At 49.7% G+C, this 21,393-nt stretch overlaps 2 pseudogenes and 3 gene segments (V, D, J or C); all 5 read right to left on the bottom strand.

The window, feature by feature from the left end:
- Positions 1–1,362: 1,362 nt before the first annotated feature.
- On the bottom strand, positions 1,363–1,976 carry LOC122438750. The segment is given in 2 exon segments: positions 1,363–1,703; positions 1,789–1,976. Coding segments are annotated over 2 exon segments (390 nt in total).
- A 1,453-nt stretch (positions 1,977–3,429) lies between these two features.
- Positions 3,430–3,982, bottom strand: LOC122437851. The segment is given in 2 exon segments: positions 3,430–3,776; positions 3,863–3,982. Coding segments are annotated over 2 exon segments (396 nt in total).
- Positions 3,983–11,484: 7,502 nt separating this feature from the next.
- On the bottom strand, positions 11,485–11,980 carry LOC122437852 (annotated as a pseudogene).
- Positions 11,981–12,943: 963 nt separating this feature from the next.
- LOC122437853 lies at positions 12,944–16,592 on the bottom strand (annotated as a pseudogene).
- A 1,150-nt stretch (positions 16,593–17,742) lies between these two features.
- Positions 17,743–19,281, bottom strand: LOC122438743. The segment is given in 2 exon segments: positions 17,743–18,636; positions 18,722–19,281. Coding segments are annotated over 2 exon segments (591 nt in total).
- Between the last annotated feature and the right edge of the window lie 2,112 nt (positions 19,282–21,393).

The following is a 21,393-nucleotide window of genomic DNA, read 5'->3' on the forward strand; positions in this document are numbered from 1 at the left end:
CTTCAGCATTGCATAGTTGAAATTCATGGCTCCCAGCTGGGACAGCAAGCCTGCAAATTAGTGTCTATGCTAGTCAGGCTTCTAGAGATAAAAACCCCAAATGAAGCTTTCTCTTAACCCTCTTGGTCCCAGGCACTAGCACTGTCCACTTGCTCTGCCCCAGAATCTTCTGGAGTTTGGCAGTTCCACAGCTTCCCCATGTGGTCTATGCGTGGAAACCAAGATTGTCTGTCCAGATTAAATAGTCATGTGATGCATTCATAGTAGAAAATATTTCACTGTTTGCCGATCGCACTGTGTTTTTGCTTGTTTTGTTTTTCTAAAGAACATACACACAATTAGAAACACAAACTCACAAACCAGCCTTCCTTAACTGATTTATGAGTTTGTATTTCAAGAGAAAAGAAAGGTGTTCATGCAGGAAATATTTAATACTTTGACTTTTAGAAGATTGTGATGAGGGAAATGCTACAAACTTGGGTTAGTTTTGGTGGTGGTGGTGGTGTTCAATTGCTAACTCCAGTCCAACTCTTGAGACCCCATATATCACAGTGCACCAAGCTCCCCTGTTCTTTACTGTCTCCCAGAGTTTTCTCAAATTCATGTCTTTTGTGTTGGTGATGCTATCTAACCACCTCTTTCTCTGCCACCCCCTTCTCCTTTTGCTTTCAGTCTTTCCCAACATCAGGGTCTAGGCTATTTAGATGCTAAAGACAGGCATTGGTGGAGAATACATACACACACAGTTTGCCTCTCCTTCTCTTGAGGGACTACAAAGGAATTATGGATGATTAATAATTTATTGAGGTTGCATTCTATTTGAGGACCCCAGGGAGCCTACTCAAACACGACCACTTAGGAATCATTACAAGGTTCCCTGAGTGGTAGGCTAGGACTTGACCCAGATGAGGGAGGAGAATCAAGGCTGAAGTAGAGAAGGGTTGGAACGAGGGCCCGGAAGGTGAGAGAGGAAAGACCCCACATCTGGGGAAGTTGGACAAGAGCAGAGACTACACAGGGGCCAGCCTTGGGGAGAAACTTCCACAGCGACAGGCATGTGGTGCCCAGGGAGAGACAAGAGGGTGTAGATGTACCTGACTTCCAAACACCCTTCCCTCCTGGAGGCCTCATGTTCAGACTGATACTAGGAGTCAGAGCTGGCTAGCATCTTTAGGCTCACGTGCGAGCTACGGTGAAAAGACAGAGAATGAAAGTGGACACATGTCCATGAGGCCCTGTTGTCAGGTCTGTGCCAGCAAAGATCTAAAACTACTGGCTATGCTGCCAGTGTGTCTGTGGGCTCCGAGGCTCCAGGTGCTAGGAGCCTGCAAGGGGCTCCCCAATGTTCAGGCTGCAGGGCGCTCATCTGTCTTTTTGCACAGAGAGGAGGTGGTTGTGTAGCGCCGTGGAGTAACTGCTGGCACAGAAGTACACAGATGTCTGGGAGCGGTTGGCAGACTTCAGCGTGAGAGGGAAGTTCTCTGTGTTTGGTCTGGAGACGCTGTACCCGTCGGGCACGTCTCCTTTCGCCGTGTAGGGAGTCGCAGCTGAGTAATGGATCAGCCTCAGCCCCAGTCCTGGGTCTTGTCGGTACCAGTACATATTATCATGGTTCATATCCTGAGTACAATTAAGTGTCACGTTCTGTCCTGTCCTCACGACCTGGAATCTGGGGTCCTGAGTGACACCAGCGTGGACCGCCCCTGTGGAGAAGGAGGACCGATGCTGCAGTCACAGAGGACATGCTCAGTGCTGGCACCCCAAGGGGACCCTGCCCCCAGGACTCACCTGCCTGCAGGAGACAGAAGACCACACAGCCCAGGAGGCCGGGGCTCATGGCGAGGGCGAGGTAGGCGGAGGGTCCTCTGGTCTGAGTGTGGATGAGAGGGGAGAGGGGCTCTCCAGGGAGTTCTTCTGAGATGTCACTGTCCTTGCCAGGCCCAAGAACCAACCTGTCACTCAGGGGGCCACGCCCATTTCCCCAGAGGCTCAAATCAGAAATGAACCTAAGTGAACAGTTCACATATGACCGACCTAGACAGCGTATTAAAAAGCAGAGGCAATTTATTTGCCAACAAAGGTCCATCTAGTCAACGCTATGATTTTTCCAGTAGTCACGTGCATATTTGAGAGTTGGTCTATAAAGAAAGCTGATCGCTGAAGAACAGGCTTCTAAAGATAAAAACACCAAATGAAGCTTTCTCTTAACCCTCCTGGTCCCAGGCACTAGCACTGTCCCATTGCTCTGCCCCAGAAACATCTGGAGTTTGGCAGTTCCACAGCGTCCCCATGTGGTCTATGCGTGAAACCAATATTGTCTGCCCAAATTTAATAGTCATGGGACGTGTTCATATTAGAAAATATTTCACAGTTTGCCTATCGCACTGTGTTTTTCTTTTGTTTTTCAAAAGGACACACACACAACTAGAACACAAAGACACACAGCAGCCTGCCATAGCTGGTTTATAATTTTGTATTTCACAAGAAAAGAAATGTGCTCATGCAGGAAATATTTAATACTTTGACTTTTAGAAGATTGTGATGAAAGAGATGCTATAATCTTGGGTTAGCTTTTGTTGGTGGTGGTGCTGTTCAATTGCAAACTCGAGTCCATCTCTTTGTGACCTCATGCATCGCAGCGCACCAAGCTCCCCTGTTCTTCACAATCTCCCAGAGGTTGCCCAAATTCATGTCTGTAGAGTCAGAGATGCTATCTAACCACCGCTTTCTCGGCCACCACCTTCTTGTCTTGCTTTCAGTCTTTTCCAGCATCAGGGTCTAGGCTATTTAGATGCTAACGACAGGCAGTGGTGGAGATTACATACACACACAGCTTGTCTCTCCTTCTCCTGAGGGACTAGCAAGGAATTTTGGATGATTAATAATTAACTGAGGTTTCATTCTGTTTGAGGACCCCAAGGAGCCTACTCAAACACGACCACTAGGGATCATTATAAGGTTCACAGGATGGTGAGCAAGGACATGACTCAGTTGAGGGAGGAGCATCAAGCCTGAAGTAGAGAAGGCTCGGAACGAGGGCCCAGATGGTCGGAGAGGAAAGACCCCACATCTGGGGAAGCTGGACAAGAGCAGAGAACACACAAGGGCCAGCCTAGCGGATAACCTTCCACAGCGACAGGCATGTGGTGCCCGGGGAGAGACGAGAGGGACTAGAGGTGTCTGATTTCCCAACACCCTTCCCTCCTGGAGGCCTCATGTTCAGACTGATACTAGGAGTCAGAGCTGGTAGCATGTTGCGTTCACCTGGCAGCTACGGTGAAAAGACAGAGAGTGAAAGTGGACACATGATAATGAGGCCCTGTTGTCAGGTCTGTGCCAGCCAAGATCAAAACTGCAGGCTATGCTGCCAGTGTGTCTGTGGGCTGCGAGGCTCCAGGTGCTAGGAGCCTGCAAAGGGCTCCACAAGTTTCAGGCTGCAGGGCCTTTTTGCACAGAGAGGAGGTGGCCGTGCAACGCTGTGCAGTCACTGCTGGCGCAGAAGTACACAGATGTCTGGGAGCGGTTGGCAGAATTCAGAGTCAGAGGGAACTTCTCTGTGCTTGGTCTGGAGACGCTGTACCCGTCGGGCACGTCTCCTTGCACGGTGGAGGGAGCCACAGCTGAGTAATGGATCAGCCTCAGCCCGTGTCCCGGGTCTTGTCGGTACCAGCACATATAGTTATGACCCAGATCCTGAGTACAATTAAGGGTGGTGCTCTGTCCTGTCCTCACGACCTGGAACCTGGGGTCCTGGGTGACACCAGCGTGGACCGCCCCTGTGGAGAAGGAGGACCGATGCCGCAGTCACAGAGGACATGCTCAGTGCTGGCACCCCCAGGGGACCCTGCCCCCCAGGACTCACCTGCCTGCAGGAGACAGAAGACCACACAGCCCAGGAGGCAGGGGCTCATGGTGGGGGCGGGGCAGGCAGAGGGTCCTCTGATCTGAGTGTGGATGAGAGGGGAGAGGGGCTCTCCAGGCAGTCCTTCTGAGATGTCCCTGTCCCTGCCAGGCCCCAGAGCCAACCTGACACTCAGGGACCACGCCCCTTCCCCCAGAGGCTCAAATCAGAAATGATCCTAAGTGAACTGTTCACAACAGGGAGATCCATCCAGATCAATGGACATACGCCTGACAAGTAGATGTAAATTTTCTGTCAAACTAATTAAATTTTGTGTGTGTTCTAGTCCAGAGATAGATCTCATTAATACCTTTATTACTTTTATTTATCTGCATATTTCTGTAGTGTTAAATCTTGTGGAAATCCTTCTGGCTTCCTGTTGACTTTGTGACTGATGTGACCCAGTAGGACTTCAAGGTTCCATTTCTGCATAATTGACCACAGTCCTGAGATTGTCCCTTCACCTACCATGTTTCTCCAGGAATCTGCTCCCAACCTCATTGCAGCCTCATCAACATTTGAGGAATTGTTCGGTCTATTTCTAATCAATTCACTGACAGACGGTCGACCAGCTAAATGCAGGTACACATCAATCATGTTCACAGGAGCCCGTGTTTCCCGTGTCGGGGAGGGAGCAAGCAGAGCCCCCTCAGGCCTGTGACCCACCTTTCTGGGTGTAGAGAAGCTGGTTGCCCACCACCCCCGATGACATATTGGCACAAAGGAATACAGACGTAAGAGGGACATGGCAAGAGGTGGCAGACTCCAGGGTAACTGAAAAATGCTCTTTATTTATTGAGAGGTTCTTTCCATGGGAATACCTCCTTGTGATGCACAACTGCATTCATTGAGTAACAGTTCATATCTTACAGCCCCACACTGTCTCTGTTACACATAGCCCAGCACGTATATGGACTTTGCTCTGTATGGAGCCATTTCCATGAGGAAAAGAACCACAGGTGCTGAGAACAAACTTGAGCAGAAGCCTAGTTGTAAGGTATGAAGTGTGAGATCTGGGCAATTCCCGTCCCCTCAGATGTACAAAGAGTTAAAATAATACTTATCTTGACGATCTTAGTGAGCATTAAAGCATGTAAAGAAATGAATGTCTGGGAAAGTCTATCGCTCTACCAGAGACTGGGCTTGGCAGGCTGGCAGCTGACACACGGGGCAACACTTCCTGAGCTGGGGCAGGGGCATTTTTGTCCCAGAGGCACCTGATCACACAGGGCTGTGTCTTGGCTGCTGGCACAGAGATACAGGGCTGAGTCCGTCAGCTCCTAGGACCCCAAGTTCAGCTCTGCGCAAAGATCACTGAACTGTTTTCCTGAGAGTCAATCTGATATGTTTCCTTTCTCACTAATTTCCCTGTTGTAATACTGAATGAGAAACTGGGGGCCCTGGCCCAGGGCCTGTTGGTACCAGTACACAGAGAGGTGTCCAGATTAAGGGGAACATCTCAGTGTCACTTGCTGTTTTCCTGATTTGATCCGGTACTTGGGTGTCTGGGTGACTTCAGAATCCACCAGGCCTGTAAGGGGGAGACAAGGAAACTGAGGGCAGAGCACAGGGAAGCCTCCTGCCTCAACCGTCATCACGGGCTTCTGTCGCAGGGTGACAGAACATCTCAGAAGCCCCCACTGTGTCCAGACTCACCTGCTCCCGGGAGGCAGAGAGTCACACAGCAGAGGAGCCTGGAGCCCATGGCAGCATCAGGAACCCAAGGCTGCTGCTGGCTGGGGGCGGGGCTCCTGGGGTGAGTGGTGTAAGTGCTGACCCTCCTGCTTCCCTGATTGGAGCGTTTGCCTATGACGTCACTGCTCTGTGTCTCTGCAGGCTGCTCTTGTCCACTGGACCCCTCAGCATTACCCAGGGCTGGCTCCTCTATGCCCTTCCCTGTCCTGACAGCCCCTCAGCAAGTTTGGGTGTGAGGTGAGTTTCATCCCCTGGTCCCATGTGCCCACAACATGTCTTGTTCTCCTCTGCCTGACCCTGCCTGACACTCAGCCCCACGACCTCACCAACCACCCCAACCCCTTCACCTCCTCCTCACATGCTGATCCAGGATACGACCACCGTGAACATCCTGAGGTTCCAGGCACGTCTCCAGTTCCCTTGGCAGGGAGGAGTCTGTGCTGGTTCCATATGTCTTGGAACAATTCAGGGAACTCAAACCTGCTCCCAGATGCAGGCATGATATAGCCAAGGTTCCCTTAAACTGCCCTCTCCAGAGAGATTCTCAACCCCTCCCAAATACACCTTACTTACCTTGGAAACACAGTGCCTCCAAGTGGCCAAAGGTCCAGGGTCTCATGGATTTCCACCATTTGTTTAAAGCAAGGGTACAAAAATCCCTGACCCTGCACACACACACACACAGACACAGACACACACAGACACACACACACACACTCACACACAGACACACACACAGACACACACACACACACACACAGACACACATTCACACACTCAGACACACAGACACACACACAGACACACAGACACACACACACAGACACACACAGACACACAGACACACACTCACACAGACACACACTCACACACACACACACACACGCATACGCACACCTGTTCTACTGCCTTCCTAGCCTGGCTGATAGGGTTTATCTTCAAATCCACTCTTAGCCTCTGGAGGCAGAAGACTTTATGATCCAAACTTTTTACTGAGAGGGAAATGATTGCGGCACCACTACAATGATGTAGTTATCTAAGATGGAAATATATAATCATAGAATAAATACTCCTCTGAGGATCTCAAGTGAATCTGCCAGCAAACATTGTTCTATAACTACTTCTGATTAATCAGATGTATATATTTCTAGATTGTGTATTTAAATTGAGCATTATCAAATTCTAGATAAAACTTTTTATAAAGAAGTTTTAGAAACATGAACTCATTTATTTCTGCACTTATAAAATCTTGATAAAATGGGGGTGATGTATGATATATTTTGACTTTGAGAAGATTTTGATGAGGGCGCCAGGTGGTGGCAACCTGGCCTTGGTAAGATGAGATGCTAAGGAAGTCAGGGCAGGCGGGCAGTGGGAGAACACACAAAGATGATCTGTCCCCCTGAGATGAACTCCCATGAGTTTTTGGATGATTGATGATTAACTGAAGTTGATTTCTCTTTGATGATTCCATCGAGCTTGCTCAAAGCAGAGCACGTGGAGGGGCCACTTTAGAAGCCTCCCTGCACAATGAGAAGGGACCTGAGGCAGATGAGGGAGGAGCCTGTGGCTATGGGAGAGAGGGCCAGGGAGCTGATGCAGAGAGGTGGGGAGAGGAATGTCCTGCCTGCCTGGGAAAGGTGGGCAAGAGAAGAGAGCATGTGAGAGTCAGGCTGGGGGAGAACCTTCCAGAGAGACATTGATGAAGTGCCTGAGGTAAGACAGGAGGGCCTATTTAAATCTAATTTACCAACATCCTTCCCTCCTAGAGGTCTCAGGCTCAGGTGATGACTAGGAGTCAGAGCTGGGGAAGCATCTTCCTGGTTCACAGGGAGGATGCAGCAGAAAGACAGAGACCGATGGTGGACCCATGGCCCTGAGGCCTGGGAGTGAGGCTGGGGCAGCGTTGTCCACACACCCAGGGTCACACTGCAGGCACGTGGCCCACAAAGGCCCAAGGTTTCTGGTGCTAGGAGCCAGCTCGTGGGCACCCAGTACTTTTTGCACAGAGAGGAGGTGGCCGTGCAGCGCCGTGGAGTCACTGCTGGCGCAGAAGTACACAGATGTCTGGGAGCGGTTGGCAGACTTCAGCGTCAGAAGGAAGTTCTCTTTGTTTGATCTGGAGACGCTGTAACCCTCGGGCACATCTCCTGGCTCGCTATTGGGCGCAGCAGCAGAGTAATGGATCAGCTTCAGCCCGTGTCCCGGGTCTTCTCAGTACCAGCACATATAGTTATGACCCAGATCCTGAGTACACTTAAGTGTCACGCTCTGTCCTGTCCTCACGACCTGGAATCTGGGGTCCTGAGTGACACCTGCGTGGACCGCCCCTGTGGAGAAGGAGGACCAATGCTGCAGTCACAGTGGACATGCTCAGTGCTGGCACCCCCAAGGGGACCCTGCCCCCAGGACTCACCTGCCTGCAGGAGACAGAAGACCACACAGCCCAACAGGCAGGGGCTCATGGCAGGGCCGGGGCAGGCAGAGGACCCTCTGGTCTGAGTGTGGATGAGAGGGGAGAGGGTCTCTCCAGGGAGTCCTTCTGAGTTGTCACTGTCCCTGCCAGGCCCCAGAGAAGGCCTGCCACAAGGCGGCCACGCCCCTTCCCCCAGAGGCTCAAATCAAAGATGAACCTCAGAGAGTCACTTCCTAGAGTGGTTGATAAGAAGTCTAGGATCCCCGAGGAAGAGAAAGAAGCCCAGAGCCCCAGAGAAGGTGAAAGGGGTCCAGGGCTCTCAAGGAGCAAAGAACAAACATTTTTTCTACATTGCTTTGGTTAGTCAATCGAGCACTGTATCTTGCTCGAGGAGATGTTTCTCCTTACAAAGAACCTTCTCACTAATCTTGTTATCTTAAGATGTATTTTGTGTAAGTGGGTTTGGTGAGACCTTTCTATTGCCAGTTCTAATCTTGTTAATTTAAGATGTATGTTGTGAATGGGTCTGATAAAACTATATAAGGCCTAGATAAGACTAGCAAGTGGGGGCACTCTCCCTCCCCCTTCAATGTCTATGTCAGCAGTTTTCCTTGTCCCTTTTTATACTTTAATAAAACTCAGCTACACAAAATCTCCTGAATGATCAAGACTGGTCCCTGGTCCCGAAGCTAAATCGTCTTCGGAAATCATGAATCCGACACCTTTCAACGGAAGCTATCAAACCTGAGTGAACAGTTCATAACAGGGAGACCCATTCAGCTCACCGGACATAAGCCTTACAAGTTGATGTAATCTTTCTGTGAAACTGATCAAATTTTTTGTATGTTCTAGTCCAGAGATAATTTTTCATTAACACATACGTTTCATTTATTTATCTGCATATTTCTGTAGTTTTAAGTCTTGGGGAAATCCTTCTGGCTTCCTGTTGCCCCTTATGACTCATGTGTCCCAATAGGACTTCAAGGCCTATTTGCACTGTAATTGCCTGCAGTCCTGAGAAGGTCCCTCCACCTACCATGTTTCTCCAGGTGTCTGATCCTACCCTATCACAAGCTCATCAACACTGAGGAATTGTTTGGTCTGTTTCTTATCAATTCACTGGCAGTTGGTCCACCAGCCAAAGGCAGGTACAGCTCCTTCAAGTTCACAGGAGGCCCTGCTTCCCAGGTCTGGGGAGGGAGCAAGCAGATACCCTCAGGCCTGTGACCCACCTTTCTGAATGGAGAGAAGCCTTTTGCCCAGCTCGGGTTACTTATTGGCACAAAGGAATGCAGACTTAAGAGGGACATGGAGAGAGATGCAGACTCCAGAATAAACAAAAACTGCTCTGTTTTTATTTGAGAGATTCCTCCATGGGAATACGTCCTTGTGAAGCAGGACCACCATTCACTGAATAAAAGTTCATATCATAGAGCCCCAAATTCTGTCTTGTTACACATGACCCCCATGCATATCTAATTTGTTCTGTAGGGAGGCAGTCCCATTGGGGCCAGGGACCACAGGTGTTGAGAAGAGACTTGAGTCAGAGTCCTTGCTATAATAATTATGAAGTATGAGATCTGGGCACTTCATGTTCACTCAGATGTATAAAAAGTTAAAATAATATGTACCTTGCATGATCTTTGTGAGCACTAAAATATATCAAGAAATGAACATCTGGGGAAGACTGTCTACTCTATCAGAGACTGGGCTTGGCAGGCTGGCAGTCCACACACTCACTACCACTTCCTGAGCTGGGGCAGGAGTGTTTTTGTCCCAGAGGCACCTGATCATGCAGGGCTTTGTCTTGGCTGTTGGCACAGATATACAGGGCTGAGTCCGACAGTTCCAAGAGCCCAAGTTCAGCTCCGAGCGAAAATCACTGAACTGTTCTCCTGAGAATCGATCTGATGTGTTTCCTTTCTCATTATCTTCCCTGTTGTAATACTGAATGAGGAACTGGGGGCCCTGGCTCAGGGTCTGTTGGTACCGGTACACAGAGTGATGTCCAGATTCAGGGGAACATCTCAGCATCACTTGCTGCTTTCTTGATTTGATCAGATATTTGGGGGTCTGGGTGAATTCAGAATCCACCAGGCCTTTTGGGGAGGAGACAGAAGGAAGCTGAGGGCAGAGCACTGGAAAGCCTCCTGTTGCAGTCCTCATCACCAAGCTTCTATCTCAGGGAGGCAAAGGCATCTCAGAAGCTCCCACACTGTGTCCAGGGCTCACCTGCTCCCAGGAAGCAGAGTCACACAACAGAGGAGTCTGGAGCTCATGGCAGCATCAGGAACCCAAGACTGCAGCTGGCTGTGGGCCAGTCTCCTGGGGTGAGTGGTGTAAAGTGCTGACCCTCCTGCTTCCCTGATTGGAGCATTTGCCTATGATATCACTGCTCTGTGTCTCCCCAGGTTGCCCTTGTACTGTACTCCTTGCCAGGACCAAAGGTGAAACCTCTATGCCATTCCTTTCCCTTCACAGACCCTGAGCCAGGGGTTGTGTGAAGGGTTCATCATTCCCATATGCCCACAACATAGCTTGTTGTCCTCTGCCTGGCCCTGCCTGACACTCAGCTAGGCACTCACCTGGCTGGGAATCACCAGGTAATCAGCTGACAATCACCCAGCCCTCCCCAGCCACACCAACCCCTTCACCTCCACTTCCCTTGCAGCTCCAGGAGACCATCTCCTGGGCACATCCTGAGGATCCAGGCACATCCCCACTTTCCCTGGCAGTAAGGAGTCTGTGCTGGTTCCATGTGTCCTGGAACCTCAGGATCTCAGGGATCTCAAACCTGCTTTCTCAGGCAGGCATGTAGCCAAGGTTCCTTAAAGCTGCCCTCCCCAGGGTGAATCTCCACCCCTTCCAAGTCCCCTGCTTACCGTGGGCCCACAGCGCCTCCTAGAGGCCAAAGGTCCAGAGTCTCATGGATCTCTGCCTTCTGTCTAAAGCAAGAATGTAAACACCCCACACCCTGACACACACACACTTGTTCTAGTGTCTTCCCATCCTGGCTGACTTCAGATTGGTCTTCAAATTCCCTCTTAGCCTCTGGAGGTAAAAGACTGTAGAAACCAACATTTCCATTAAGAAGAAAATTTCACTGACAGTAGCATGCTCAGGGGGAATCACACAGACCTTCAATACAGACACTCTGATGAGCTCAGGGGAATACAGCCTGGGACACTGCATTCCTTAGATCCCTCTGATTACAGATCCACATATTTCTAGATTTTCTATATAAATTAAGTATTATTATATTCTAGGTAATGGATTTATGTGCACAGATTATATACATTAATCCATTTGTTTTTAAACTTTTAAAACTTTGAAATTAAAAACACCAACCGTGCACTGTATTTAAGGTAGATGCAGCTGGGCGTGATAGGAGACTGCACACTCCGTGTCACACTGCAGACGTGTGGCCCTGGGCTCCGAGGCTCCGCGTGCGAGAAGCCTGCAAGGGGTTCTTCTATTTCCAGGCCGCAGGGCTTCCCTTATCTTTTTGCACAGAGAGGAGGTGGCCGTGCAGCGCCGCGGAGTAACTGCTGGTGCAGAAGTACACAGATGTCTGGGAGCGGTTGGCAGACTTCAGCGTGAGAGGGAAGTTCTCTGTGTTTGGTCTGGAGACGCTGTACCCGTCGGGCACATCTCCTTTCTCCGTGTTGGTAGCCACAGCTGAGTAATGAATCAGCCTCAGCCCGTGTCCCAGGTCCTGTCAATACCAGTACATGCGGTCATGACCCAAATCCTGAGTGCATTTCAGTGTTGTCCTCTGTCCTGCCCTCACGACCTGGAACCTGGGGTCCTGAGTGACACCAGCGTGGACCGCCCCTGTGGAGAATGAGGACCGATGCTACAGTCAGATTGCACATGCTCAGTCCTGGCACCCCCAGGGGACCCTTCCCCCAGGACTCACCTGCCTGCAGGAGACAGAAGACCACACAGCCCAGGAGGCAGGGGCTCATGGCAGGGGCAGGGCAGGTGGAGGGCCCTCTGGTCTGAGTGTGGATGAGAGGGGAGAGGGGCTCTCCAGGGAGTCCTTCTGAGATGTCCCTGTCCCTGCCAGGCCCCAGAGCAAACCTTTCACTCAGGGACCACGCCCCTTCCCCCAGAGGTTCAAATCAGAAATGATCCGAAGTGAACAGTTCACATATGACCGACCTAGGCAGCATATTAAAAAGCAGAGACAATTTATTTACCAACAAAGGGCCATTTAGTCAACGCTATGATTTTTCCAGTAGTATCGTATGGATGTGAGAACTGGACTATAAAGCAAGCTGATCGCTGAAGAATCTACGTTTTTCAACTGTGGTGTTGGAGAAGACACGAGAGTCCCTTGGAGTGCAAGGAGATCCAAGCAGTCCATCCAAAATAAAGTCAGCCCTGAATATTTATTTGAAGGACTGATGCTAAAGCTGAAACTCCAATACTTTGGCCACCTGATGTGAAGAACTGACTCATTTGAAAAGACCCTGATGCTGGCCAAGATTGAAGAGGGGAGGAGAAGGGAACAACAGAGGTTGAGATTGTTGGATGGCATTACCAATGTGATGGACATGCACAAGTTCTTGTAAACTTTCCATAAAACTGTTCACAACTTTAGGTACATTTTATTCCAGAAATAGCTGTTCATTAATACATACATTCATTTTCCTTATCTACATATTTCTGTGGTTTTGAATCTCAGGGAAAATCTTCAGGGCTTCCTGCTGCCCTTTATGACTCACGTGTCCAAATAATCACACATGCTTCTATTTTCTTAAATTGACAGCAGTCCTGTTCATGTCCTTCCACTCACAATGATTCTGGAATCTGGTCCCTCAACCTTAGGGCAGGCTCATCAACACCTGAGGAATCCTTGGGCTCTATTGCTTATTAATTCACGACTGACAGGGTGCCTGTCAAACGCAGGCTCAGTGCCGTCATGCTCACCTGAGCACGTCTTCTGGGGTCTGAGGGGTGGGGGGGCAGCAGGCCAAACCACCTCAGGCCTGTGGCCCACCTTGCTTGGAGGAGAGAAGCTGGATGCCCAGCACCACGGATGACATGTTGGCACAAAGGAATCTAGACGTGCAGGCATGTCGGGAGAGATGGCTGACCCAGGGCAAAGGAAAAATGCTCTGATTCTATGTGAGACATCCATTGCATGGGATACTTCCTTCTGAAAGTGGCAGCCATTCAGTGACTGACATTCTAGAGCCCTAGACTCTATCACATCGCACAGACCTCACATTTAGAAGGACCCTGTACTAGCTGCTATTCTCAGCTGCTGTGATTTTCAACTTCTCAGTAATTTCTGAACCTGAATATCATGCACCTGGTCATGAGTGGGTGACCGTGGTGACCTCCTGATGTGCTGGTCTCAGGTCTTGGGTCTGAGGGACTAACTATTCCTGGGGCCTCAGAGACAAAAACACAGAAACTAAAGTCAGAAGCAATGAATGAGCCCGATGTTGTAGCTACAAAACAAGCCATGAATTGGGGCCTGGCAAGTCCATGGGATCCACACCTGTGCTCAGAATGTCTCTGGTCCAAGAGACAGTGGGACCCGCAACACAGGAGACTAGTGCCCAGGCCAGGCCGCTACAGAAAGGGGGACTTTTCAACTCAACTCCTGTGACTTGGACGCTAGGGTCAAATCAAAGGCAAGCTTCTCCTGACATGAGATGATCTCTCACCAAAGGTGCTGCTTCTGATTGCCGGCTCAGTCCCAGCACCCAGTGTGTGCACAAGAAGCCTTGTTGTGTGTGTTTCACATGGGACCTCAAAGGAATTTCCTAGGAGATGAGGACTTCCTGTCAAAATAGCATCATAAAATCATTTCAGACAATGTGAACACAAGAAGGAAATTTTTAAAAGTGCATAAATAATTTTTTTTTTTTTTTAAACTTGTACCAGCGGGGAAGATCTTTGAATGATCATTTTCCAAACCATCCATCCCCAGATAGGATAGTCCCTGGATATGGTGCTCACATGCTTTCAAGAAAGTCTTTAACCATAATACTTTCCAGGAGAAATGTTTTAAATATTTAGCTCTGGGCTAAAGAGGACTTTAAAACAGAATGACAGCAACAGAAATCATACTGTTCACTGTCAGGGAAAGAGACAGGCCTGGGAATGGGGCCTGAGAGAATTTCTGGTGATGAAATGTTCTCAGTCTTTATAGGTGAATGTTCCATGGGCGCATACAGATGGAAGGATCAAACCCATTCTTCGGTTCACTGTAGTGTGTAATGTTATTGTATATACAGAGGATCCCACGAACCACACTTTTTTGAACTTCCTGGGTCCAGTTTTGTGTGGAATTTTTAATAGATGCTAACTACAGACCTTGTTGTTCATTGGTAAAGAATCTCCCTGCAATGGGAGAGACCTGGGTTGGATCCCTGGGTGGGGAAGAACTGCTGGAGGAGGGAAAGGCTGCCCACTCCAGTATTCTGGCCTGGAGAATTTCAAGGACTGTATAGGGGTCACAAAGAGTCAGACACAACTGAGTAACTTTCACTGTCACTTTTCACAGTACTACACAATTGTGGCTGGTTGAATCTGCAGCTGTGGAATCATAAATAGAGAGGTTTGACTGAATTTAAACAAACTTTTACAGCAGGGTTAGGGCTGGTCAGGACCCCCAAACTTCACATTATTCAAATGTTTACTATCATTTTTATGCCAATAAAGTTGATGTAAAAACGCCTGAGGGTAAGTTACTTGCTCTGTTTATCTCATGTATTGAGCCAACAAACACAATTTTTCTTTCCTGTGACACCTGAAAACCTCAAGTATAGGGCTTGAAGTCACAATGTGTCCATATCTACTTTAGTACCTAGGAAGCACTAGAGGAGGCTGTCAGAGATTAGCAAAGGGAGTCAAGAAATCCAGAGTTCTGTTACCTGCCAGGGATTTGATGCTTACCAAATTCCTGTGCAAGCCTGGAAGACGGTGTCCTGACTAATACAATATGTCAGCTTGACTCTGCCATGGCTATTTAGCTTTATTTTTCTTGGTGCTCCAAAGAGGGATATTTTTTGGTTCAGACGGCAAAGCATCTGCCTGCAATGTGGGAGACCCGGGTTTGATCTCTGGGTCAGGAAGATCCTCTGGCAAAGGAAATGACAACCCACTCCAGTACTCTTGCCTAGAAAATTCCATGGATGGAGGAGCCTGGTGGGCTACAGTCCATGGGTTGCAAAGAGTTGGACACGACTCAGCGACTTCACTTTCAACATGTGAATAGGTATATTTTAATAATAGATTAGATTAACATTTTAATTCGTAAAGCAGATGACCCTCCATAACGTAGGTGGTCTTCATGAAACCAGGTGAAGAGATGAACAGAGGAAAACACTGATCTTCCCCCAATTAAGAGATAATTGGCAGCTGATGGCCGTCACACTGGGCCATTAGTTCTGCTTTTCAACTTAAACATCAGTTCCCCCTCAGTCTCTAGTAGCACAAGACCAGCCTGCAGCTTTTGGACTTACCAGTCTTAACATATATGTGAGCCACTTGCTTTAAAACATGTACGTGTGTATGTGTGTGTATGTGTGTTTGTGTGTGTATGTGAGTTTATGTGTATTATTTATTCTATGTGGGGGACAGTTTTATGGGGGCGAAGACCACAACTAATGAAGACAGGCTTGAATCAAATTCCTTGCTCTGAAAGTAATGACACAGAAGATGTGGACAAGTCAGTTCCACTCAGATGTGTAAACAGTTAAAATAATACTTATCTAGCATGATCTTTGGATGCATTAAAACGCAGCAGAAGAAGAATGTCTCGGAGAGTCTATCGGATCTATCTAGGCCTGGAAGGCAGGCAGTCACCCTCACCACACTTCCTGAGCTGGGGTAGGAGAGTTTTTGTGCCAGAGGCACCTGATCATGCAGGGCTGTGTCTTGGCTGCTGGCACAGAGATACACGGCTGAGTCTGTCAGCTCCAAGGAGCTCAAGTTCAGCTCAGAGCGAGAGTCACTGAACTGTTTTGCTGAGAGTCGATTGGGAGCTGTGCTTGTCCCCTCACTTCCTGCCTGTCATACTGAACGAGGAACCGGGGGCCCTGGCCCAGGGCCTGTTGGTACCAGTACACAGAGAGGTGTCCAGAGACAGGGGAGCATCCCAGGGTCACTCGCTGTCCTCTTGCTTTAATCAGGTATCTTGGGGTTTGGGTGACTCCAGCATCCACAAGGCCTGTGGGGGAAGAAGATGGGGCTGAGAAAGACCGCAGGAGAGAAGCCGATGGTGCCTTGGTTTCAGGCAAAGTCAGGCTAGGAACACAGATTCTCTCCTGTGCCAAGGACCCACCTGCTGCCAGGAGACAAAGAGCCACACAGCAGACGGGGCTGCAGCCCATGGCAGGAGGGGCAGAGCTGTCCGGGGGGGTCTCCTTGCTCAGAGCTCTGCTTCTCTGAGAGCTGGGGTTCTGGGCCTCCTTCCCCTGATTGGAAGTGAGGCAGGGACATCACTGCTCTGATGTCATTGCCTCTGCTGGTTCCCAGGAATCTGACCTCTCATTCCAGGTCAGCTGATCTACGAACGCTGCTCTGTCCTGCAGTCTCTTAGATGACCTGTGAGCTGGACTGCTGGTCTGGGCGAGGCTGGGTTTATGCCCGACGCCCTTCCCCGTGGCTCATTCACTTCTCTCTTCAGGCCGGTGTTTCCCTTTTCTGTTTCTTTCCTACTACCTCCCAGCTCCATACCCTTCACTTTTTCTGCAACCTCAGAGGCTCCTTCAGCATTGCAGAGTTGAAGTTCATGGCTCCCACCTGGGACAGCTAGCCTGCAAATTAGTGCCTGTGCTAGTCAGGCTTCTAGAGATAAAAACACCAAATGAAGCTTTCTCTTAACCCTCCTGTCCCAGGCACTAGGAGTGTCCCCTTACTCTGGTCCAGAAACTTCTGGAGTTTGGCAGTTCCACAGCGACCCCCTGTGGTATATGTGTGGAAACCAAGATTGTCTGCCCAGATTTTATGGTCATGGGATGTGTTCATATTAGAAAATATTTCACTGTTTGCTGACCGCACTGCGTTTTTCCTTGTTTTGTTTTTCCAAAGAACATACATGCAATTAGAAACACAAACTCACAAACCAGCCTGCCTTAAGATTTATGATTTTGTATTTCAAGAGAAAAGAAAGGTGTTCATGCAGGAAATATTTAATACTTTGACTTTTAGAAGATTGTGCTGAGGGAATTGCTACAAACTTGGGTTAGTTTTTGTTGGTGGTGGTGGTGTTCAATTGCTAACTGCAGTCCAACTCTTTGAGACCCCATGCATTGCAGCACTCCAAGCTGCCCTGTTCTTCCCTGTCTCACAGAGTTTGCTCAAATTCATGTCTGTTGAGTCGGTGATGCTATCTAACCACCTCTTTCTCTGCCACCCCCTTCTCCTTTTGCTTTCAGTCTTTCCCAACATCAGGGTCTAGGCTATTTAGATGCTAAAGACAGGGAGTGGTGGAGAATAGATACACACACAGTTTGCCTCTCCTTCTCCTGAGGGATACAAAGGAATTATGGTGGCTCAGAGGTTAAAGCGTCTGCCTACAATGCGGGAGACCTGGGTTCCATCCCTGGGTCAGGAAGATCCCCTGGAGAAGGAAATGGCAACCCACTCCAGTATTCTTGGCTGGAGAATCCCATGGACGGAGGAGCCTAGTGGCTATAGTCCACGGGGTCGAAAAGAGTCGGACACAACTGAGTGACTTCACTTTCACTCACTAAGAATTAACTGAGGTTGCATTCTCTTTGAGGACCCCAAGGAGCCTACTCAAACAGGACCACGTAGGGATCATTATAAAGTTCCCTGGGTGATGGGCAAAGACATGACCCAGATGAAGGAGGAGCAGCTAGGCTGAAGTAGAGAACGGTGGGAACAAGGGCCAGGAAGGTGGAAGAGTAAAGACCCCACATCTGGGGAAGTTGGACAAGAGCAGAGACCACACAAGGGCCTGCCTGCGGGAGAACCTTCCACAGCGACAGGCATGTGGTGCCTGGGGAGAGACGAGAGGGTCTAGATGTACCTGATTTCCCAACACCCTTCCCTCCTGGAGGCCTCATGTTCAGACTGATACTAGGAGTCAGAGCTGGCTAGCATCTTTAGGCTCACGTGGAAGCTATGGTGAAAAGACAGAGTGAGAGCGGACACATGTCCATGAGGCCCTGTTGTCAGGTCTGTGACAGCAAAGATAAAAAACTACTGCCTATGCTGCCAGTATGTCTGTGGGCTCCGAGGCTCCAGTTGCTAGGAGCCTGCTGGGGCTCCCCAAGTTCCAGGCTGCAGGGCCCTCATCTGCCTTTTTGCACAGAGAGGAGGTGGCCGTGCAGCGCCGTGGAGTCACTGCTGGCACAGAAGTACACAGATGTCTGGGAGCGGTTGGCAGATTTCAGCGTCAGAGGGAAGTTCTCTGTGCTTGGTCTGGAGACGCTGTACCCGTCGGGCACATCTCCTTTCACCATGGAGGGAGCCACAGCTGAGTAATGGATCAGCCTCAGCCCGTGTCCCGGGTCTTGTTGGTACCAGCACATATAGTTATGACCCAGATCCTGAGTACAATTAAGTGTGGCGCTCTGTCCTGTCCTCACGACCTGGAATCTGGGGTCCTGAGTGACACCAGCGTGGACCGCCCCTGTGGAGAAGGAGGACAGATGCTGCAGTCACAGTGGACAAGCTCAGTGCTGGCACCCCCAGGGGACCCTGCCCCCAGGACTCACCTGCCTGCAGGAGACAGAAGACCACACAGCCCAGGAGGCAGGGGCTCATGGCGGGGTCGGGGCAGGCAGAGGGCCCTCTGGTCTGAGTGTGGATGAGAGGGGAGAGGGGCTCTCCAGGGAGTCCTTCTGAGATGTCCCTGTCCCTGCCAGGCCCCAGAGCCGACCTGTCACTCAGGGAACCACGCCCCTTCCCCCAGATGCTCAAATCAGAAATGAACCTGAGTAAACTGTTCACAACAGGGAGATCCATCCAGATCAACGGACATAAGCCTGAGAAGTGGATGTAAACTTTCTCTCAAACTAATTAAATTTTGCATGTGTTCTAGTCCAGAGATAATTTTTCATTAATACTTTTATTACTTTCATTTATCTGCATATTTCTGTAGTTTTTAATCTTGTGGAAATCCTTCTGTCTTTGCATTGACTTTATGACTGATGTGACCCACTAGGACTTCAAGGTTCCATTTCTGTATAATTGACCACAGTCCTGAGATTGTCCCTTCATCTACCATGTTTCTCCAGGAATCTGCTCCCAACCTCACTGCAGGCTCATCAACATTTGAGGAATTGTTTGGTCTATTTCTAATCAATTCACTGACAGACGGTCCACCAGCTAAATGCAGGTACAGCTCGTTCATGTTCACAGGAGCCCGTGTTTCCCATGTCGGGGAGGGAGCAAGCAGAGCCCCCTCAGGCCTGTGACCCACCTTTCTGGGTTTAGAGAAGCTGGTTGCCCACCACCCCAGATGACACATTGGCACAAAGGAATACAGACGTAGGAGGAACATGGCAAGAGGTGGCAGACTCCAGGGTAACTGAAAAATGCTTTTTCTTTATTGAGAGGTTCTTTCCATGGGAATACCTCCTTGTGATGCACAGCTGCCATTCACTGAGTAACAGTTCATATCTTACAGCCCCACACTGTCTCTGTTACACAGAGCCCAGCACGGATATGGACTTTGCTCTGTATGGAGCCATTTCCATGAGGAAAAGAACCACAGGTGCTGAGAACAAACTTGAGCAGAAGCCTAGTTGTAAGTTATGAAGTGTGATATCTGGGCAATTCCCGTCCCCTCAGATGTACAAACAGTTAAAATTATACTTATCTTGATGATCTTAGTGAGCATTAAAGCATATAAAGAAATGAATGTCTGGGAAAGTCTATCGCTCTACCAGAGACTGGGCTTGGCAGGCTGGCAGCTGACACCCTGGGCACCACTTCCTGAGCTGGGGCAGGGGTGTTTTTGTCCCAGAGGCACCTGATCATGCAGGACTGTGTCTTGGCTGCTGGCACAGAGATACAGGGCGGAGTCCGTCAGCTCCTAGGACCCCAAGTTCAGCTCTGCGCAAAGATCACTGAACTGTTTTCCTGAGAATCAATCTGATATGTTACCTTTCTTACTAACTTCCGTGTTGTAATACTGAATGAGGAATTGGGGTTCCTGGCCCAGGGCCTGTTGGTACCAGTACAAAGAGAGGTGTCGAAGGACAGGGTAACATCTCAGCGTCACTTGCTGCTTTCTTGATTTGATCAGGTACTTGGGTGTCTGGGTGACTTCAGAATCCACCAGGCCTGTTGGGGGAAACAAGGAATCTGTGGGCAGAGCACAGGGGAAGCCTCCTGCTTCAATCCTCATCACCGGGCTTCTGTCGCAGGGTGACAGAACATCTCAGAAGCCCCCAGTGTGTCCAGACTCACCTGCTCCCAGGAGGCAGAGAGTCACACAGCAGAGGAGCCTGGAGCCCATGGCAGCATCAGGAACCCAAGACTGCTGCTGGCTGGGGGCGGGGCTCCTGGGCTGAGAGGTGTAAGTGCTGACCCTCCCGCTTCCCTGATTGGAGCGTTTGCCTATGACGTCACGGCTCTGTGTCTCTGCAGGCTGCCCTTGTTCACTGGACCCCTCAGCATTACCCAGGGCTGGCTCCTCTATGCCCTTCCCCGTCCTGACAGCCCCTCAGCAAGTTTGGCTGTGAGGTGAGTTTCATCCCCTGGTCCCATGTGCCCACAACATGTCTTGTTCTCCTCTGCCTGACCCTGCCTGACACTCAGCCCCAAGACCTCACCAACCACCCCAAGCCCTTCACCTCCTCCTCACATGCTGATCCAGGATACGACCCCCGTGAACATCCTGAGGTTCCAGGCACATCTCCAGTTCCCTGGGCAGGGAGGAGTCTGTGCTGGTTCCATATGTCTTGGGACAATTAAGGGAACTCAAACCTGCTCCCAGATGCAGGCATGATATAGCCAAGGTTCCCTTAAACTACCCTCTCCAGAGAGATTCTCAGCCCCTCCCAATACACCCTACTTACCTTGGAAACACAGTGCCTCCAAGTAGCCAAAGGTCCAGGGTCTCATGGATTTGCACCATCTGTTTAAAGCAAGGGTACAAAAATCCAGGACCCTGTACACACACACACACACACTCAGACACAGACACACACACACAGACAGACACACTCACACACAGACACACACACACACAGACACACAGACACAGACACACACACACACAGACACACACAGACACACACAAACACAGACACACACACACGCATACGCACACCTGTTCTACTGCCTTCCTAGCCTGGCTGATAGGGTTTATCTTCAAATCCACTCTTAGCCTCTGGAGGCAGAAGACTTTATGAGCCAAACTTTTTACTGAGAGAGAAAT

This window comes from Cervus canadensis, chromosome 3, assembly GCF_019320065.1.
Source record: "Cervus canadensis isolate Bull #8, Minnesota chromosome 3, ASM1932006v1, whole genome shotgun sequence".
In the NCBI taxonomy this organism is placed as follows: Eukaryota; Metazoa; Chordata; class Mammalia; order Artiodactyla; family Cervidae; genus Cervus; species Cervus canadensis.